Source organism: Eubalaena glacialis, chromosome X (genome assembly GCF_028564815.1).
Source record: "Eubalaena glacialis isolate mEubGla1 chromosome X, mEubGla1.1.hap2.+ XY, whole genome shotgun sequence".
NCBI lineage: Eukaryota > Metazoa > Chordata > Mammalia > Artiodactyla > Balaenidae > Eubalaena > Eubalaena glacialis.
Window position 1 is genome coordinate 64,307,784 of NC_083736.1, and position 13,764 is coordinate 64,321,547.

The following is a 13,764-nucleotide window of genomic DNA, read 5'->3' on the forward strand; positions in this document are numbered from 1 at the left end:
GCACGTGCTTTTCCTCTAAACAACCCTGACTTCCCTCTGGCAAGGCCACCCACCCTGTGAGTCCTTCAACTTTCCTTCTGAGCCCTGGCCACCTCTGCCCCCACCCCCAACTATCCCACTCCCACCTCGGAGCTGCGGGCAGCGCCTGAGGGGACATGGCCCTGAGATCAGGCCTGAGGGCGACGCTGATGGTTGGACAGAGTGCCATGTGACCCCAGGCAGCAAGTGCCACCCACCTGCCAAGCATACAGCACACCAGAAGGCCCACAGCCAAGGCACCCAAGCACCAGTCTCTGCGCAAATCCAAACCCTGCAATCCTTGGGGGTCAGAGCAGCGGGGGTCTGGGTTGGGCTCTGGGAACAGGAAGGTGTGATGGTATGGAATGGAATGGGGGGTTCTCTGGGGAATCAATTTCCTCCTCGCCCAGGGTGACACTTGGCCTACTTATCATCACCCACTTTATGTACAACAGCTTCGAAGGCGCCTGCTGGGTGAGCCCACCGCCAAGGCATCACACAGTACATTTTTGCCCCCTTCTTTGGTCAACTTACCCGGGGATTCTTCTCCTCAAAGCTATCTATTGTAAGTGTTGAAAAGCTGAGCCAGAACACTTTTCAAGGGCTATTCTCCACTTCCGGGTCTAATACTGCCTGGTATTGGGGGTAGAGGAGGGGTTTGCAGGCGACCTTTGGAATTGACTTTCTAAGATCATGTACTTGGAGGACTGAATAGTGAGTGTTCACTCTCATGCCACTAATCCGGTACCTCAATCACTTAGGCCTATTCATCACAGTAGGGTAGCACCACCCCACATTACCTGTGGATAAAGAAGGAGAAATAAAATGTGAAACCTCCCCAAACTACCAAATCCTGTGCTGTTTCTTATTCTGTCTGTCCTCATCTAATCTACAGCTGTAACAAAGTCCAAGTAGCCTTGAATCCTTAAATCTGCTGCTCTGTAGGGTCTTCCTTAATCAAAATAGTGTATTGAGATCGGACCTGTCCTAGGATGGTAGGCACCTGGTTTGTGGCCATAGCAGCCACTTTTCAGGAACCTAATTTCCTTGACTTTTTTTATGCCTTTATTAAGTTCTAGCCTTTAAAAAGCTAGTTTCTTTTCTATCTTTCTCCACCTTCTTTCTAAACATTTGTTTTATGCAGGTTCAGCTGCAGCTATGGAATGCAGCTGGCCAGGAGACCTTTTGAAGCCTAATTCTAGCAACATTCATGATTCAACTATTGCTGTGGTTGTCTATGACATCACAAGTGGGAGTTATGCCATGTTTTACTTGAAAAGGGGATTGGGGGAAGCAATAGAGAGGTTGGTAAGACTAGCAGAGAGGATAAAAAAATACAAGCATTAGTGCATAAGAAAAAAAAAAAAGACTAGGAGAGAGAAAGACAGGTACGTTATTTTCTCCAAATCTCTACTAAATGTTTCAACTCTCTGCAACACATTGTCCTGTAGACATCAACTTTTTCAAGGAAACAGATAAGTGGGTAGAAGATGTACAGGCAGAGTATATCATCATCATGTTGGTGGGTAACAAGATTGATCTGAACAACAAAAGGAAAGGTATAACTGCAACTGCTTCTGGCATACCTAGAGCTCAATCCCAATGGGGAGGGTCTACTGTGCTCTATTTACTTGGGAGGAGTTACCTGTGTCACGGATCAGAAAGGTCATGGGTTCAGGGCTTCGAGGGTTCCTGGTCCTAGGGATGCATCTTTACACCTCAGAAGGATCTATCCCCATCCACTAACTCTAGGTCAGAAGGGGGTCTTACCACTATCTGGTCCCTTGTATCATTTCTCATTTGTCCAGACAAGTCTCTACCGAGGAGGCAGAAGAAAAATCCAGAGACCTCAATGTGATGTTTATTGAGACCAGTGCCAAATTCACCATTGCTTATTCTTTTGGATAACCTTGGCTTGTCCTATCGTGGGGTGGGGGTAAGGTTCATCTCCCCATCATGCAGTGCAAAGGCCTGGAATCATCTCTCTAAACCTGACCTTTTTTCTTTCTTTTGCACATACACACACACACACACACACACACACACACACACACACGGCTATTCCATAGCATGGCTTCTGCCCTCACTTCCAGAGGTAATTCCTCTCCACTGAAGGAAGACGAGAGTATCCTTTCTCCCAGCTTTGCTGGGGTAGGGAGGGTACAAGCAGAGAAGGCAAACTTCCTTTGCTGAGTTGATGGCCAGGCCAATTTTCCTGCCTGACTGATACTGAAGGGAAAATGGGACTAACTTCAGCCCAAAGCAGCTCCCTGGTTTGCCTTTAGGTGAAAGGGATCATAAGATAAAAATTCCTTTTCTGTATCTCCTAGAAGATGCCCCCGGGAGTTGAGATTTGACCCCAGCCACTTTATTACCTTCCTTCCTTACCACACACTTCAGTGCTGAAATCCAACTGGAACCCTCCAATGAGTCAGGCATCAAAAACCATTGTTCCTGTTGATAGCTTAGGTTATCTCTCTGCCTAATATGATCAACTTACTGCATTTGGGCTTCCCAGTACCAGTCCTTCTCCCCCAACCTCATGTTTATGGTTTAAATACTTGGCCACTTACTAAGCTCTTGTTCAATTCCTAGGCTTAGGAGTAAAACGGAACCCCTGAAAATGCTATCACTTTCTCTTGACCACTTCTCATAGTTACAGGGTGGAAAGTTCTGGCAGAGTCCAGGAATCCCACCTGGCCGTCTCTGACTGCTAAAACACATCTATAAGGGATGCAGTTCTATGGCAGCTGGGATACCTCAAGGATTGGTACAGTTCCTTCTCCACTGTTTTCTTATCTCACCCTCAATAAATGACTGGTCCTTTCACCTCAGCCTCTTATTGTTTGCACCTTCTCCATGCTATACCTACACCTCCACAATGCAGTTGCATCATGCTGGTGCCCCAACACAGGACCATTCTAAATACCTCAAAGAACCAGTTTAGGGCAGGATTTTTGCCTCTTAGGCCCGTGGCACCTGGCTGGGGCTTTTTACCCTGTTTACCACACTTCTTCGATGAGTTGTTTTAAAACCTTTTAACCACAGACAGTTGGGAGAGTCTTGGACCTCAACATTCAGTAGACTCAGCCAATATGCCTTTGTGCAAGTATCTCAGCCTCTAGTTTCTTACTCAGATGGCCATTGGGGGGCAGCAGAGCAAACAGGAGCATATATTCTATATGGGGGGATTTCCCGGGAAACAGAGACAGCTAGATTGATTGCACCTCCAGCTCTGCTCACTAGGATGTCGCTACCTGACAATGGCACCGAGCCTCTAGAAGAGGTACCATAGTAGAGCTGGGGTGGGATTTATAGGAAGAACCAGAACTTCCTCACAGAGATATGTTACTACTATTTAGAACTGTTTCCCATATTTGAAGACTTATTCACCTTATTTTAAAATCCATTACAAACAAAAAAGAAGCATGGAAACCCTGGGTGATTAGTGCTTCGCAGAGTCAGTAAATTGGTTGGTTTGTGCAAAATTTGGAGAGAAGAGAGTAGAGTGGCAAAGTGAGTTAACTGTGGCAACATGAGTAGAAGTGGCACTGAAAGTGCAGAGGGGCAGCCTCCTAATTGTATTGTGATTTTTTAAATCGAGGTATAGTTGATGTACATAATTGTACTGTGACTTTGAATAAAGAGATCTTTAAGTACAAAAAAATAAAAAAAATAAAAATAAAAATTCAGACATCCAGGCTCCACCTCAGATCAATAGAATCACTCAATGGGGGCAAGGGCCTCAAAATATATATTGAAGCTTCCCAGGATTCTTTCAAGGCAAATTCGGGACTTTCATTATGGGGTACAACTTCGCCCCGTACCTCATTAGACAACTTTCTATTCTGAACGGGTATTGTGAGCATGCCAATGGAAATGGCATAAGGCGTGGCCTGGAATCTCTAACAATGGATTGCTAAGAACATAGCAGAAGGTTATTTGGGGGTTGGGGTGAAGACAAGGGGGAAATCAGCAGTCAGTACTACTCAACCAACCAGGTGGAAATTGGGAAGCAATTTCTTACTGCTGTCCCTGAAAAGAAATGCATCTAAGCCTCTCCCTTAGTTTATGTTCCCGATGAAAGAATCTGGGAAAAAGAGAAGACAGAACTATATTAATACTGCCCCCTGCAGAGAAATGGCCACAGCTCATGGGGGAAGGGGCACTGTTTCCTCCAGTACCCCCTCACCCTATACCATTCCTCAGTTATACTGTAGATAAGCTTCCTGGGTCTCCCTAATGTTCTGAGAGAGATAATTGTGAAGTACATATAGTGTTGCTCTGCTGCTTCTAGTGGCTCCTCTCTTTGGAAGAGCTTTTATTTTTATCTATCTCGAAGGCATTTAACACCCAATCAGTATCATCCAAATCAGTATCAACCAACATTTCCTCAGCATTGTGTTTTACTTTTTTGGAGGGAGAAGATAGAAGGAGGGAGTGGGGGAAAACGGGGTTCCACTGGAGTCTCCAAAGTGTGTGACTGGTAGTATAAGGATGGGATGAGATGGCCAGGCAGATTAGGTGGGAGGCCCCCAAGATTTGTAGACGTTAATGAAAATGACATGACATATGTGGAACTGCCTCGCACATGGTATTCAATAAATGTCAGTTGCCTTCTCTAGCAGGGTTCTCCACAGGCTAAGCGATACCTAGACATCATCATCCTTCTCCTTCCAGGGAATGAAGCCCACCTAGAAAACTAGGGAACTCAAAGTGCAGTACGGGTGGGATAATGCAGTTGGCCAGCTGGCTCAGGGCATCCTCCCCATCCTCGCTGTCTCCCCATCCTCCCTACTCCACTCTGCCAGGGTGGGGCTGAGAGTAGAGTTTCCCAAGTGGCTTCCCTGAGGCCTAGCTAGCTCGTCCTAGAAGATTCCATGTGGAGGGCTGTGGGTTGCAACTCTCTAGTGCACAGTCCTCTCTTTCTGGCGGTGATAATCTGGGGGAAAGAAGGAGGAAAAGAGCAGGTTATTTTCCGGCCTGAGCTCCCAACTCCCCATCTCCAACTTGTGGGGCCTCTAGTAATTGGTATTTAAAGAGTTCCTACCTAAGGCCCTGCCAGGTAAGCAAAAAAGAGAGCGGCACTTACTATAGGGAAAGAAGCGGACACGCATGCTGATTTCTCGAGCTGTCTTCAGGATCTCAACAGCCTGGAAGGAACACAGCAGCTTGTACAAATGAAGAGATACAACCCAGGACAGAATAATAACAGAAGGAATGTAGTTTGCCATTCCAACTTTCTGGGTCACTAATAGCTGCTTCCCTCTTACCAAGGAGAAATTGTTTCTTATCAAGTTACACATCAGGCTAATCTTATCCACTGTGTCCTACCTGGGATGGCTTCTTGCCTCACCACAGCCCAGGCTGCTGTGCTCACCTTGCTGTGCTCAATATCTTGGAAATCCACATCATTCACAGCTAGGACTTGGTCCCCTTCCTGAAGTCCTGCTCGATGTGCATCAGAGTCCGGAATCACCTGTTGGTAAGGAGAGAATATACATGATCAAGGTGGGATAATTTCAAAGAATGTAAGTGAATTAAGTACTATTCAAATGTAAGGTACTATCGGTTGTGTGTGTGTGTGTGAGACAATGCAGGGAAATGGGTGGCTTGCCAGGTGGGAAGTTTTAAGTGGGCAAGGGTATCCCCACTATGCCCCTTCTATGAGTCTACTAAATCATCCCTCTCCCCAGCCTTGGGACATCAGGGTTCTGCAACCTGATAACTTAACAAAGGGAAGTAGCTATCCATATTGCCTACCAGGCACACGCACCTTGGAGATGAAGATGCCTAGCTGGGAGGCCTTTCCTCCTCGGATGTTAAATCCCAACTGTAAGACAAGAGCACAGAATGGGGGCTCAATACAGACCACAAACACAAGAACATCTAGTAGCATCACTGTATGATAGCTTGCCTTGTGTCCCTCAGAGAGAAGTCAGAAGTTGTGGAAGTGGCATCTCAGCTTTTCTGCCCATAAAAGTAAGTTTCTTTACCTCCTTACCTGCTTCCCAATCCGTCCCCCCAACCGTGGCCAACTTCTGGGCCTGGTACGGACAAATCTCGCCTGGAATAAGAGGCAACTGTTCCATAAGCTCACCTGAGCTCCAGGGGGCTTCTTCAGTGTGATGATACGGGGCAGAAACTGGGTCAACTCATTGTTGTAGTCTGGGTGGTATACCCTCTGCAAGACACAGCAACCCCAGAAATCTTACTACCAGTCTTACTACCTTCATCTAGAACACAAATGCATCACCCTGAAGCCAGGAGAAGGTGAAGTCATGGACTTAGTTTAAGTAGAACCGATAACACTGTCCAAATAGGTAGACGGATAGCAGTGGGGAAATGCTAGCCGCCCAGCAGCTCCCCACTTCTTTACCTCGACAAAATGGAAATCAGGGCTCTGAATTTCCAGAATTCTCTGGTGTAAGTGGACTCTGGCAGGAGGATTCCATAAGAAGTTCCCAATGGGGCCAGTTGCTCAGAATCTAACTTCTGGCCAAGATTCACTCTCTATTGAGCTTTCTAACCCTGCCATCCTGCCTTTCATATATCATCCCTTGCCTATGGGGAAAAAATCCCTTGTACAGATGGTTCCCACCTCATGAGGAGGAATCCATGCTGGGGGATTCTCATAGGCAGGCAGGAAAACCACCGGGTAGTCATCATAAGGAATCCGGCTGTCCATCTCCAGCAAGGACCTGGAATGGAAGGGTGAATCAAAGCTGACGAAAATGGTTCAAAAGGGATAGCAGCCCAGCGAGTTTCAGAAAACAACCCCAACCCATTCCAAGGCTGTCAGTCTCTAGGCCCGGCCCACTTCTAGGTAGGTGATAAACATTTTGGGAGAGAAGGAAGAAAACTATCAACTTGGCTGAATATCTGGACTCCAAGCAACCTGTTAGGTACACTATAGAAATGATCTCCTTTCTCACAACAACCCTGCAAAATAGATGTTACCGTCTTCATTCTAGAGAAGAGGAAATCAGGAACGCGTCTAAAAAGATTTGACTACTTTGGAAATTCAAGGGAGTGCTGACTCCAACTATCCACGGGGACTCGGGGCAAGGTACCGCCCCATATTCCCTAATTTGATCAGTAATGGTGGGGGTCCCCAGATCGGCCCTTCCTTTACCACCAGCCACCTCCAGATACCCGTCCCGCATCGTGCCTGAGTCCTGCGCCCACGGCGCTGTAAAAATCGTCGTACTACCTCTCCCGCCGGCAGGCCCCAGACGCCCCGTACTCCTCTCACCATCAATTCAGCCTGGGACCCGGAAGCGGATGCTCAGCTGTGGAAAAGGGGCGGGGTCAGGGTGCGGCGCGCAGGCCCTCCTCCTCCCCAACGCGTCATCCTGCGCGCGCCGCGTGCGTGCTCCGCGCACAGGCTGTCTGCGCTCCGATTGGCTGGCGCCTCCGAGAGTGATTTGAAACTTGGCGGTTAAAGCTGTGGTTGGGACAGGGCGGCGGGAGACCGGGGAAGGGACGTTTAGTTTGGTGAGTTAAGGGGGCACACCTTAGCTCAGGATCTGCCTTTCCCGGTACCCTGGGGCTTTGGTTCTTTGTTGTCGTCTCCGCTGGGCTTCTCCTTTTCATTTCAGACGCCACTTCGCTCTCTTCAGAGGGTCGGGCTGACTGGCAGTCCTGTCGTGGCAAAGTCTGAGGGACAGTGACTTTCCCGAGGCAGCGATCCCGCTGGCACGGGGACGCCGCCACCGTAGGCTACCGCTGACTTCCCTAACCCACCACACCCTCCGAGGAAGGCCGGAACTGAGGAAGAACGCCTTCCCACCCCTGCCGACCTACAAAACTTAATCAGCGATCATCTTTCCCCACCCCCCCGCCGCAGAGACGGTGCCGAGGTAGGATCATGAAGGAAGAGGTGAAGGGCATTCCTGTAAGAGTGGCACTGCGATGTCGCCCTCTGGTCCCCAAAGAGATTAATGAGGGCTGCCAGATGTGCCTTTCCTTCGTACCCGAGGAACCTCAGGTGCGTAGCGAGTCCTGGGCCTGCCTCTGAACAGCTGGGGCCAAATGGCAGTGAGGGGCGTGGTCTGGCCTTTCATTTTTTTTCTTACTCCTTGTCCCTTGCCTTCTCTAGGTGGTGGTTGGTACTGACAAATCCTTTACCTACGATTTTGTGTTTGACCCCTCTACTGAACAGGAGGAAGTATTCAATACAGCAGTAGCACCACTCATAAAAGGCGTATTTAAAGGTGAGGCTGTTTGATTCTTCAAATGGTTCTTGAGCATACACTGTGTTAGGCACTGTGATTGCGTGCTGCCAATACAGGAATGGATGAAGCATGAGTCCTGCCTTCAAAAAGCCCACAGCCTGAGAACTCACCAAATATCACTTGTACCCTTGAAACTAGTTTTATACTTTATTTGCTTTCTATGGTTCTGCTCATCTTTGACTTGTATATGTTTCGGTTTGTTTGTCCTGGAACCTCATTAGATTCTAAGCTGTTTGATGGGTGCTGATGAGGATCTACTTGAGGCCCAGGCACTGCAAAGCCTGTTGAGGGATTCAGAGATAAATAACATAGCTTCTGGGTCCTGGAAGAGTTCAAAGTCCAGGGGTAGGAGTGGAAATAGATGACTACATACATACTTTTTAAAAAATATTTTTATATTTTATTGACATTTATCACTTGTGTTTTTTCTTTTGTGAACTTTAAAAATATTTATTTATTTATTTGGCTGCGTCGGGTCTTAGTTGCAGCACACGGGATTTTCATTGCTGCGTGCAGGATCTTCGTTGCAGCATGCAGACTCTTAGCTGCAGCATGTGGGATCTAGTTCCCTGACCAGGGATCGAACCAGGGCCCTCTGCATTGGGAGCGTGGAGTCTTAGCCACTGGACCACCAAGGAAGTCCCCATACTTTTAAATACATTAGAAATGTTAAACTTTTTGCTCCTATCTTTAAGAAGAAATATTTTAAAAGTTAAAACCTTTGCGGTTTCCTAAAGCCCCCGAATACCCTGGCCAGTTAATAATCTTGATTACAGAAGCTAAGGCTTTAGTGTTATTGAAGACCATGGCAAAGTTCTGAAGAAGGGAGCAATGCCTGAGAGGTGTCTAATTGTTATTCTAGTACAGTGGTTATTCAGGATTCAAAGCAGAGGGCTATTTAAAAGAAGTAGAACCATGGCATACTAGTCCCTTAAAGTTGAAAGGGATATTTGTACATCATCTAGTCTAACTTTCCATCCAAAGAAAAATACTTTCTAGCAATATCTCTAAGTGAACTTCCAGCATCTGGTTAAAATTTTTTTCTTTGACAGGGATATCACTGGCTCATAGGGTAGTCCTGTTGATTGGTTTTGGACAACTCTAATTGTTTTAAATTATATTGAGATGAAATTTGCTTCTCCATAATCTCTACCCAGTGATGTTAGTTCATCCCTCTAGACAAACAGAAGCCTTCTTCCAAGCAACAGCTATTCACATTTTTTTTTTTTCGCTTCTTAAAATGATGTCATGGCTCAGGACACATTGAATACTTTGTTTCAAATTTTTTAACTATTAAAGCAGTAATCTCAAACTTACAGAAATGTTGCAAGAGCAGCATAAAGAACTTTTTTTTCCTGAACCGTTTGACTTGAGTTGTTGACCTGATGGCCCCCTGAATACTTCAGTGTATATTTGCTACAAACAAGGACTTCGTCCTGCGTAACTACAACAAGACCATCAAAATCATGAAATTAGCATTGCTACCTCACTACCATCTGGTCCTCAGACCTCATTCAAGTTTCACCAGTTGTCCCAATAATGTCCTTTGTTGCAAAAGGATCTAGTTCAAAATCATATGTTACATTTAGTTGTACTACTTCTATAGTCTCCTTTATTATAAAACTCCTTCAGTCTTCTTTTGACTTTCATGATCATGACACTTTTGAAGATCACAGGCCAATTATTTTGTAAACTGTTCTTCAATTTTGTTTTGTCTGAAGTTTATTTATGATTAGATTCAGGTTGTATCAATATATCTTTAGCAGGAATATCACAGAACTGATGCTGTATTCTTCTCATTGAATTCTATCAGGCAACACACGATTTTGATTTGTTCCATTACTATTGATGTTCATTTTGATCATATGATTAAGGTGATGTCTGCCAGACTTCTCCAATATAAAGTTAATCTTTTTCCTATTTACACATTTGGAGGACCATTGTTTGATTCTAAGTCTCTTCTAATTAACCATCCCTCCTTTCCTTTAGCCATTCCTAAAAAAAAATATGGTATCCAGACCCTTCATTATCTTGTTATCTTCCTCAGAATGTACCTTTCACAGCTTAGTAAGAACACTATAGTTCTACTTTAGTATTCTTAACTTGGGAAACTATGAGAATGATAGTCTTTAGAGGCAATATAAAGTAGAAAGTGATTCTAATATCTATGTGTTTTGTTAACATTGCTCTCAGTTGCAGAGATAAAGCCAGTATTTTTCAGTCAGGTCAACAGCACCCTGAGTTTTTATAGAAAGTACTGAAACTTGGTTTCCCCACTTATTACTATATATACATATCTGTGGTATTGCAGGAGATTATGGAATGTTATTCTCTTGTCCCAGAGTCATGCCAGGTGATATTAGCAATCTATTACAGTGAAAATCTCAATTTAACATCTTAAGATCTTCCAGAACATCAAGGTCTTCATTTAGGTGAATAAGTTCTTTCAAAAAGAAAAAAAAGCAAAGGACATATATCACATTGAATCGTACTTAAATGATGACATTTCTATGAGGAGCCTGATAATACGGTCCAAATGCAGTCTGAGAATTCATATAGGGAGGGATGCTTTCATTGACTGTAAAAAGCAACTTTGTTGCCTTTTCGAATGAAGACTCTGTTAATCAAAGAAATACACGTTGGAATCCCTTCTATTTATGCAGCTTCTAAAACTTTCATTTAATTGCCCTAATTTAGAATTGTTCGAAGTAGAGAGAAAGTAGAATTATAAAACTCTGAATGGCTTTTAGACAGTGACTTGGCCACCTTCATTATCTCAGTCATATCTTTAAGTGTTTTACTTCCTAGCTTTTAAGGGCTATCAAGAGAGGCACACATTCAGGTTTTATATTTTTCTTCTTTGCTTATTTGGAGTAGTGCAAAGTCATGGCACTCATATAACTTTTCTTTGTGTCTGACATTCCTAAGAGACCCTTGTGTTTAGAGAGCAGTCTCAATTTTGTTACAAGTAATTGCTGAAGGAAGTAGAGTGTATTGATTGGATGAAAATATTTGAGCACCGCCGTGCATGTGACTTCTATTTTGTCAGGATACAATGCAACCGTCCTGGCCTATGGGCAAACTGGCTCTGGAAAAACCTATTCGATGGGAGGTGCATACACTGCAGAGCAAGAAAATGAACCAACAGTTGGGGTCATTCCTAGAGTAATACAGCTGCTCTTCCAAGAAATTGATAAAAAGAGTGACTTCGAATTTACTCTGAAAGTATCATACTTGGAGGTAAATGATTTATCTTTAATTATTCTGAATTCAAATTTATCTTTGGGTAGAAAAATAAATACAAATCAGGTTTTTCCTGGCATAACTCAAATTAATAAATTGCATTTTTAGTAAATTGCATTTTAATAAATTGATAGAGAAAACTTACTGGCTCAGTTGGATCTGGCTCCCACCCAGTTCTTTCCCTGTTGTCAGAATAGTCTGTTTAATCCGATTGTTAGAGGAGTTGGCATTCCCATATAAAAAGATAATAGGAATCCTTTAATTCCAGTTTGGCCTCTATTATTGATTCCCTGTAGAGTCTGTAGAAAAATATTTGATATCCCTTTAGTGTTTCGAGGCTTGAGTGATAATGCTGCTACTCCATGAAGAATGTTATAAAAATTGGGTGAAGTATTGAGCTGTGTAAGTGATGACAGAGTGTTTATTCAACAGATATTTATTGAGTCTACATGTTACAGGCCCTGTTCTAGGTATTTGGGATATATCAGTGAACAAAACAGATAGAAGTCCCTGCCTTTGTGGGTATTTTCATTCTATTATATATCAGTATACAAGTAGACTGACCAGTTATATATAACCTCATGACACCAGAAACACATAGTTAGGAAACTTATGGCTTCTGGGAAACTAGCTGGTTGATTCCATAGCAGTGATAAGATGTCTTATCTTTAAGGAGCAATAATTAAATGTATATAATTTAAACATGCAATTATAAATAGTATGTGAATACTTCATCCTGAAGTTGAATCTCAATATGTTAGTTGGTATAGGAGGTATAGAGGTGGAAGATGGGGAGTTAAACATCATTAAGATTAACCTTCTTGAAACTCTTGATTAACCCAGTTGTGGCCAAGGTGACCAAATGTAAAAATAACTTAGGAACCTGCTATATTAAATAGTACCAACAGCAATAATAGCAAACAAACGTGGTGCTTACTATGTGCAAACACTGTTTTAGTACTTAAAGTTCTGGTTGTTGTTGAAATATTGGTTGCTACCTCTCCCTTTTGCTTCCCACTTCCACCCTCCACTAAGGACCCATTGCTTACATTTTAACAAAATTGGTGAAGGTGATGTTGTCATGACACCATCAAAGAACTGAATTTGGGCACCCATGTAGCTTTCATTGTGTCTGCTATTCCTGAGAAACACTGTCTCAAGATAGCAGTCTCAATTTTGTTACAAGTAATATGTGAATTTATTCCTATAACTATCAAATGGTTACATGTAGGGTTAAAATCCTTTTCTTAATTATAAAAATAATATGTTTGTTGAAAAAAATTTTTTTAATACAGAAAGTCATAAAGAATTTTAAAAATCACCTGTGGTCCCACCACTCCTCAATTACCACTGTTAACATCTTGTTTTTACCACTTTGTTTTCAACAATACCAGATTTACAATGAAGAAATCTTGGATCTTCTGTGCCCATCTCGTGAGAAAGCCCCTCAAATAAATATACGGGAGGATCCTAAGGAAGGCATAAAGGTGTGTTTTTCTCTCATTTGATGTTATTTTAAAAATGTTGGCCACTACTAAAGTTCACACTCCTTTTATTTGCCACTGTGGTTTTAAATGACTACTAACATCTCAGTCTTTCAGATTTTGTGTGGTCCTAATTCCCTTTGTTAACCTAGAATTCCTAGATGGGAACTTTTGTGGGGAAGGAAGTTTTATCACCTTCCTATTACCTCTTGAAGGAATGCTAATATCAATTAAATATTTATTGGCTATTTACAGAGTTCTGAGGCTGGGCTGTCCAGTATGGTATCCACTAGCCACAAATGGCTATTTAAACTTAAATGAACTAAAATTGAATGTAATTTGAAATTCAGTCCCTCAGTTACCAGCCACATATCAAGTGCTCAATAGCTACGTGACTAGTGGCTACTGTATTGGATAGCACAGATATAAAACATGGTCATAGGAAATTCTGTTAGACAACACTGTAATAGACATTGTGCTAGATCTCTGGAATGATATTTAGAAAGTAAAATGATACAAAAATTTTAAATTTATAAGTACCATAGGAAGAAGAGATCGCTTATTTGAGAGGCTTCCATCACATGGTATAGATGTAGGCTGAGGAGCTGTAGCTGAACAAAGTTTGAGGCAAGGTTGGGAGTATTGTATATGGGAGTGGACCAAATCCAGGAGCCAGTGTTGAAAACAGGCAGAGCTTGGTTCTAGCAGCAGCTTGAGTATTCAGGAGTGGGAGAATTTGAGGTGGGAAGTGGATGAGAATAGGGTAGTACAGACTTAGGAAA

At 43.3% G+C, this 13,764-nt stretch overlaps 3 protein-coding genes across 4 annotated transcripts in view; 2 read left to right on the plus strand and 1 right to left on the minus strand.

Moving 5' to 3' along the window:
* Nucleotides 1–155: 155 nt before the first annotated feature.
* RAB41 (RAB41, member RAS oncogene family) lies at nucleotides 156–1,926 on the plus strand. Its single transcript, XM_061178153.1, is given in 8 exon segments — nucleotides 156–208; nucleotides 429–492; nucleotides 683–701; nucleotides 704–732; nucleotides 1,163–1,214; nucleotides 1,217–1,267; nucleotides 1,470–1,577; nucleotides 1,832–1,926. Coding segments are annotated over 8 exon segments (471 nt in total).
* A 2,480-nt stretch (nucleotides 1,927–4,406) lies between these two features.
* On the minus strand, nucleotides 4,407–7,310 carry PDZD11 (PDZ domain containing 11). 2 transcript variants are annotated; one of them, XM_061177987.1, is made up of 7 exons: nucleotides 7,232–7,310; nucleotides 6,620–6,719; nucleotides 6,119–6,202; nucleotides 5,795–5,851; nucleotides 5,399–5,497; nucleotides 5,111–5,171; nucleotides 4,407–4,960 (listed from the first exon to the last, which is right to left on the minus strand). In XM_061177987.1, the coding sequence occupies exons 2-7, from the start codon at nucleotides 6,704–6,706 to the stop codon at nucleotides 4,926–4,928; spliced, it is 423 nt and encodes a 140-aa protein (XP_061033970.1). In that variant the 5' UTR covers nucleotides 6,707–6,719; nucleotides 7,232–7,310; the 3' UTR covers nucleotides 4,407–4,925. The 2 variants fall into 2 exon arrangements, with proteins under 2 accessions (XP_061033970.1, XP_061033969.1); XM_061177986.1 differs by having other exon boundaries at nucleotides 7,190–7,304.
* Nucleotides 7,311–7,888: 578 nt separating this feature from the next.
* The window catches only part of KIF4A (kinesin family member 4A), a 123,657-nt gene continuing 117,781 nt past the window's right edge, over nucleotides 7,889–13,764 (plus strand). The window contains exons 1-4 of the mRNA XM_061177723.1: nucleotides 7,889–8,008; nucleotides 8,120–8,234; nucleotides 11,305–11,495; nucleotides 12,893–12,985. Of these exons, the coding sequence (XP_061033706.1) occupies nucleotides 7,889–8,008; nucleotides 8,120–8,234; nucleotides 11,305–11,495; nucleotides 12,893–12,985 (519 nt within the window). The remainder of the gene's footprint in view (nucleotides 8,009–8,119; nucleotides 8,235–11,304; nucleotides 11,496–12,892; nucleotides 12,986–13,764) is intronic.

Excerpts from the sequence above, each read along its gene's own strand:
- PDZD11 (XM_061177987.1), bottom strand. The coding sequence starts at position 6,706 with ATGGACAGCCGGATTCCTTATGATGACTACCCGGTGGTTTTCCTGCCT. Across the intron at positions 5,852-6,118 it reads AGAAGCCCCCTGGAGCTCAG|TTGGGATTTAACATCCGAGG; the intron begins GTGAGCTTATGG and ends CTTGTCTTACAG. Across the intron at positions 5,172-5,398 it reads AAGATATTGAGCACAGCAAG|GCTGTTGAGATCCTGAAGAC; the intron begins GTGAGCACAGCA and ends TGTTCCTTCCAG.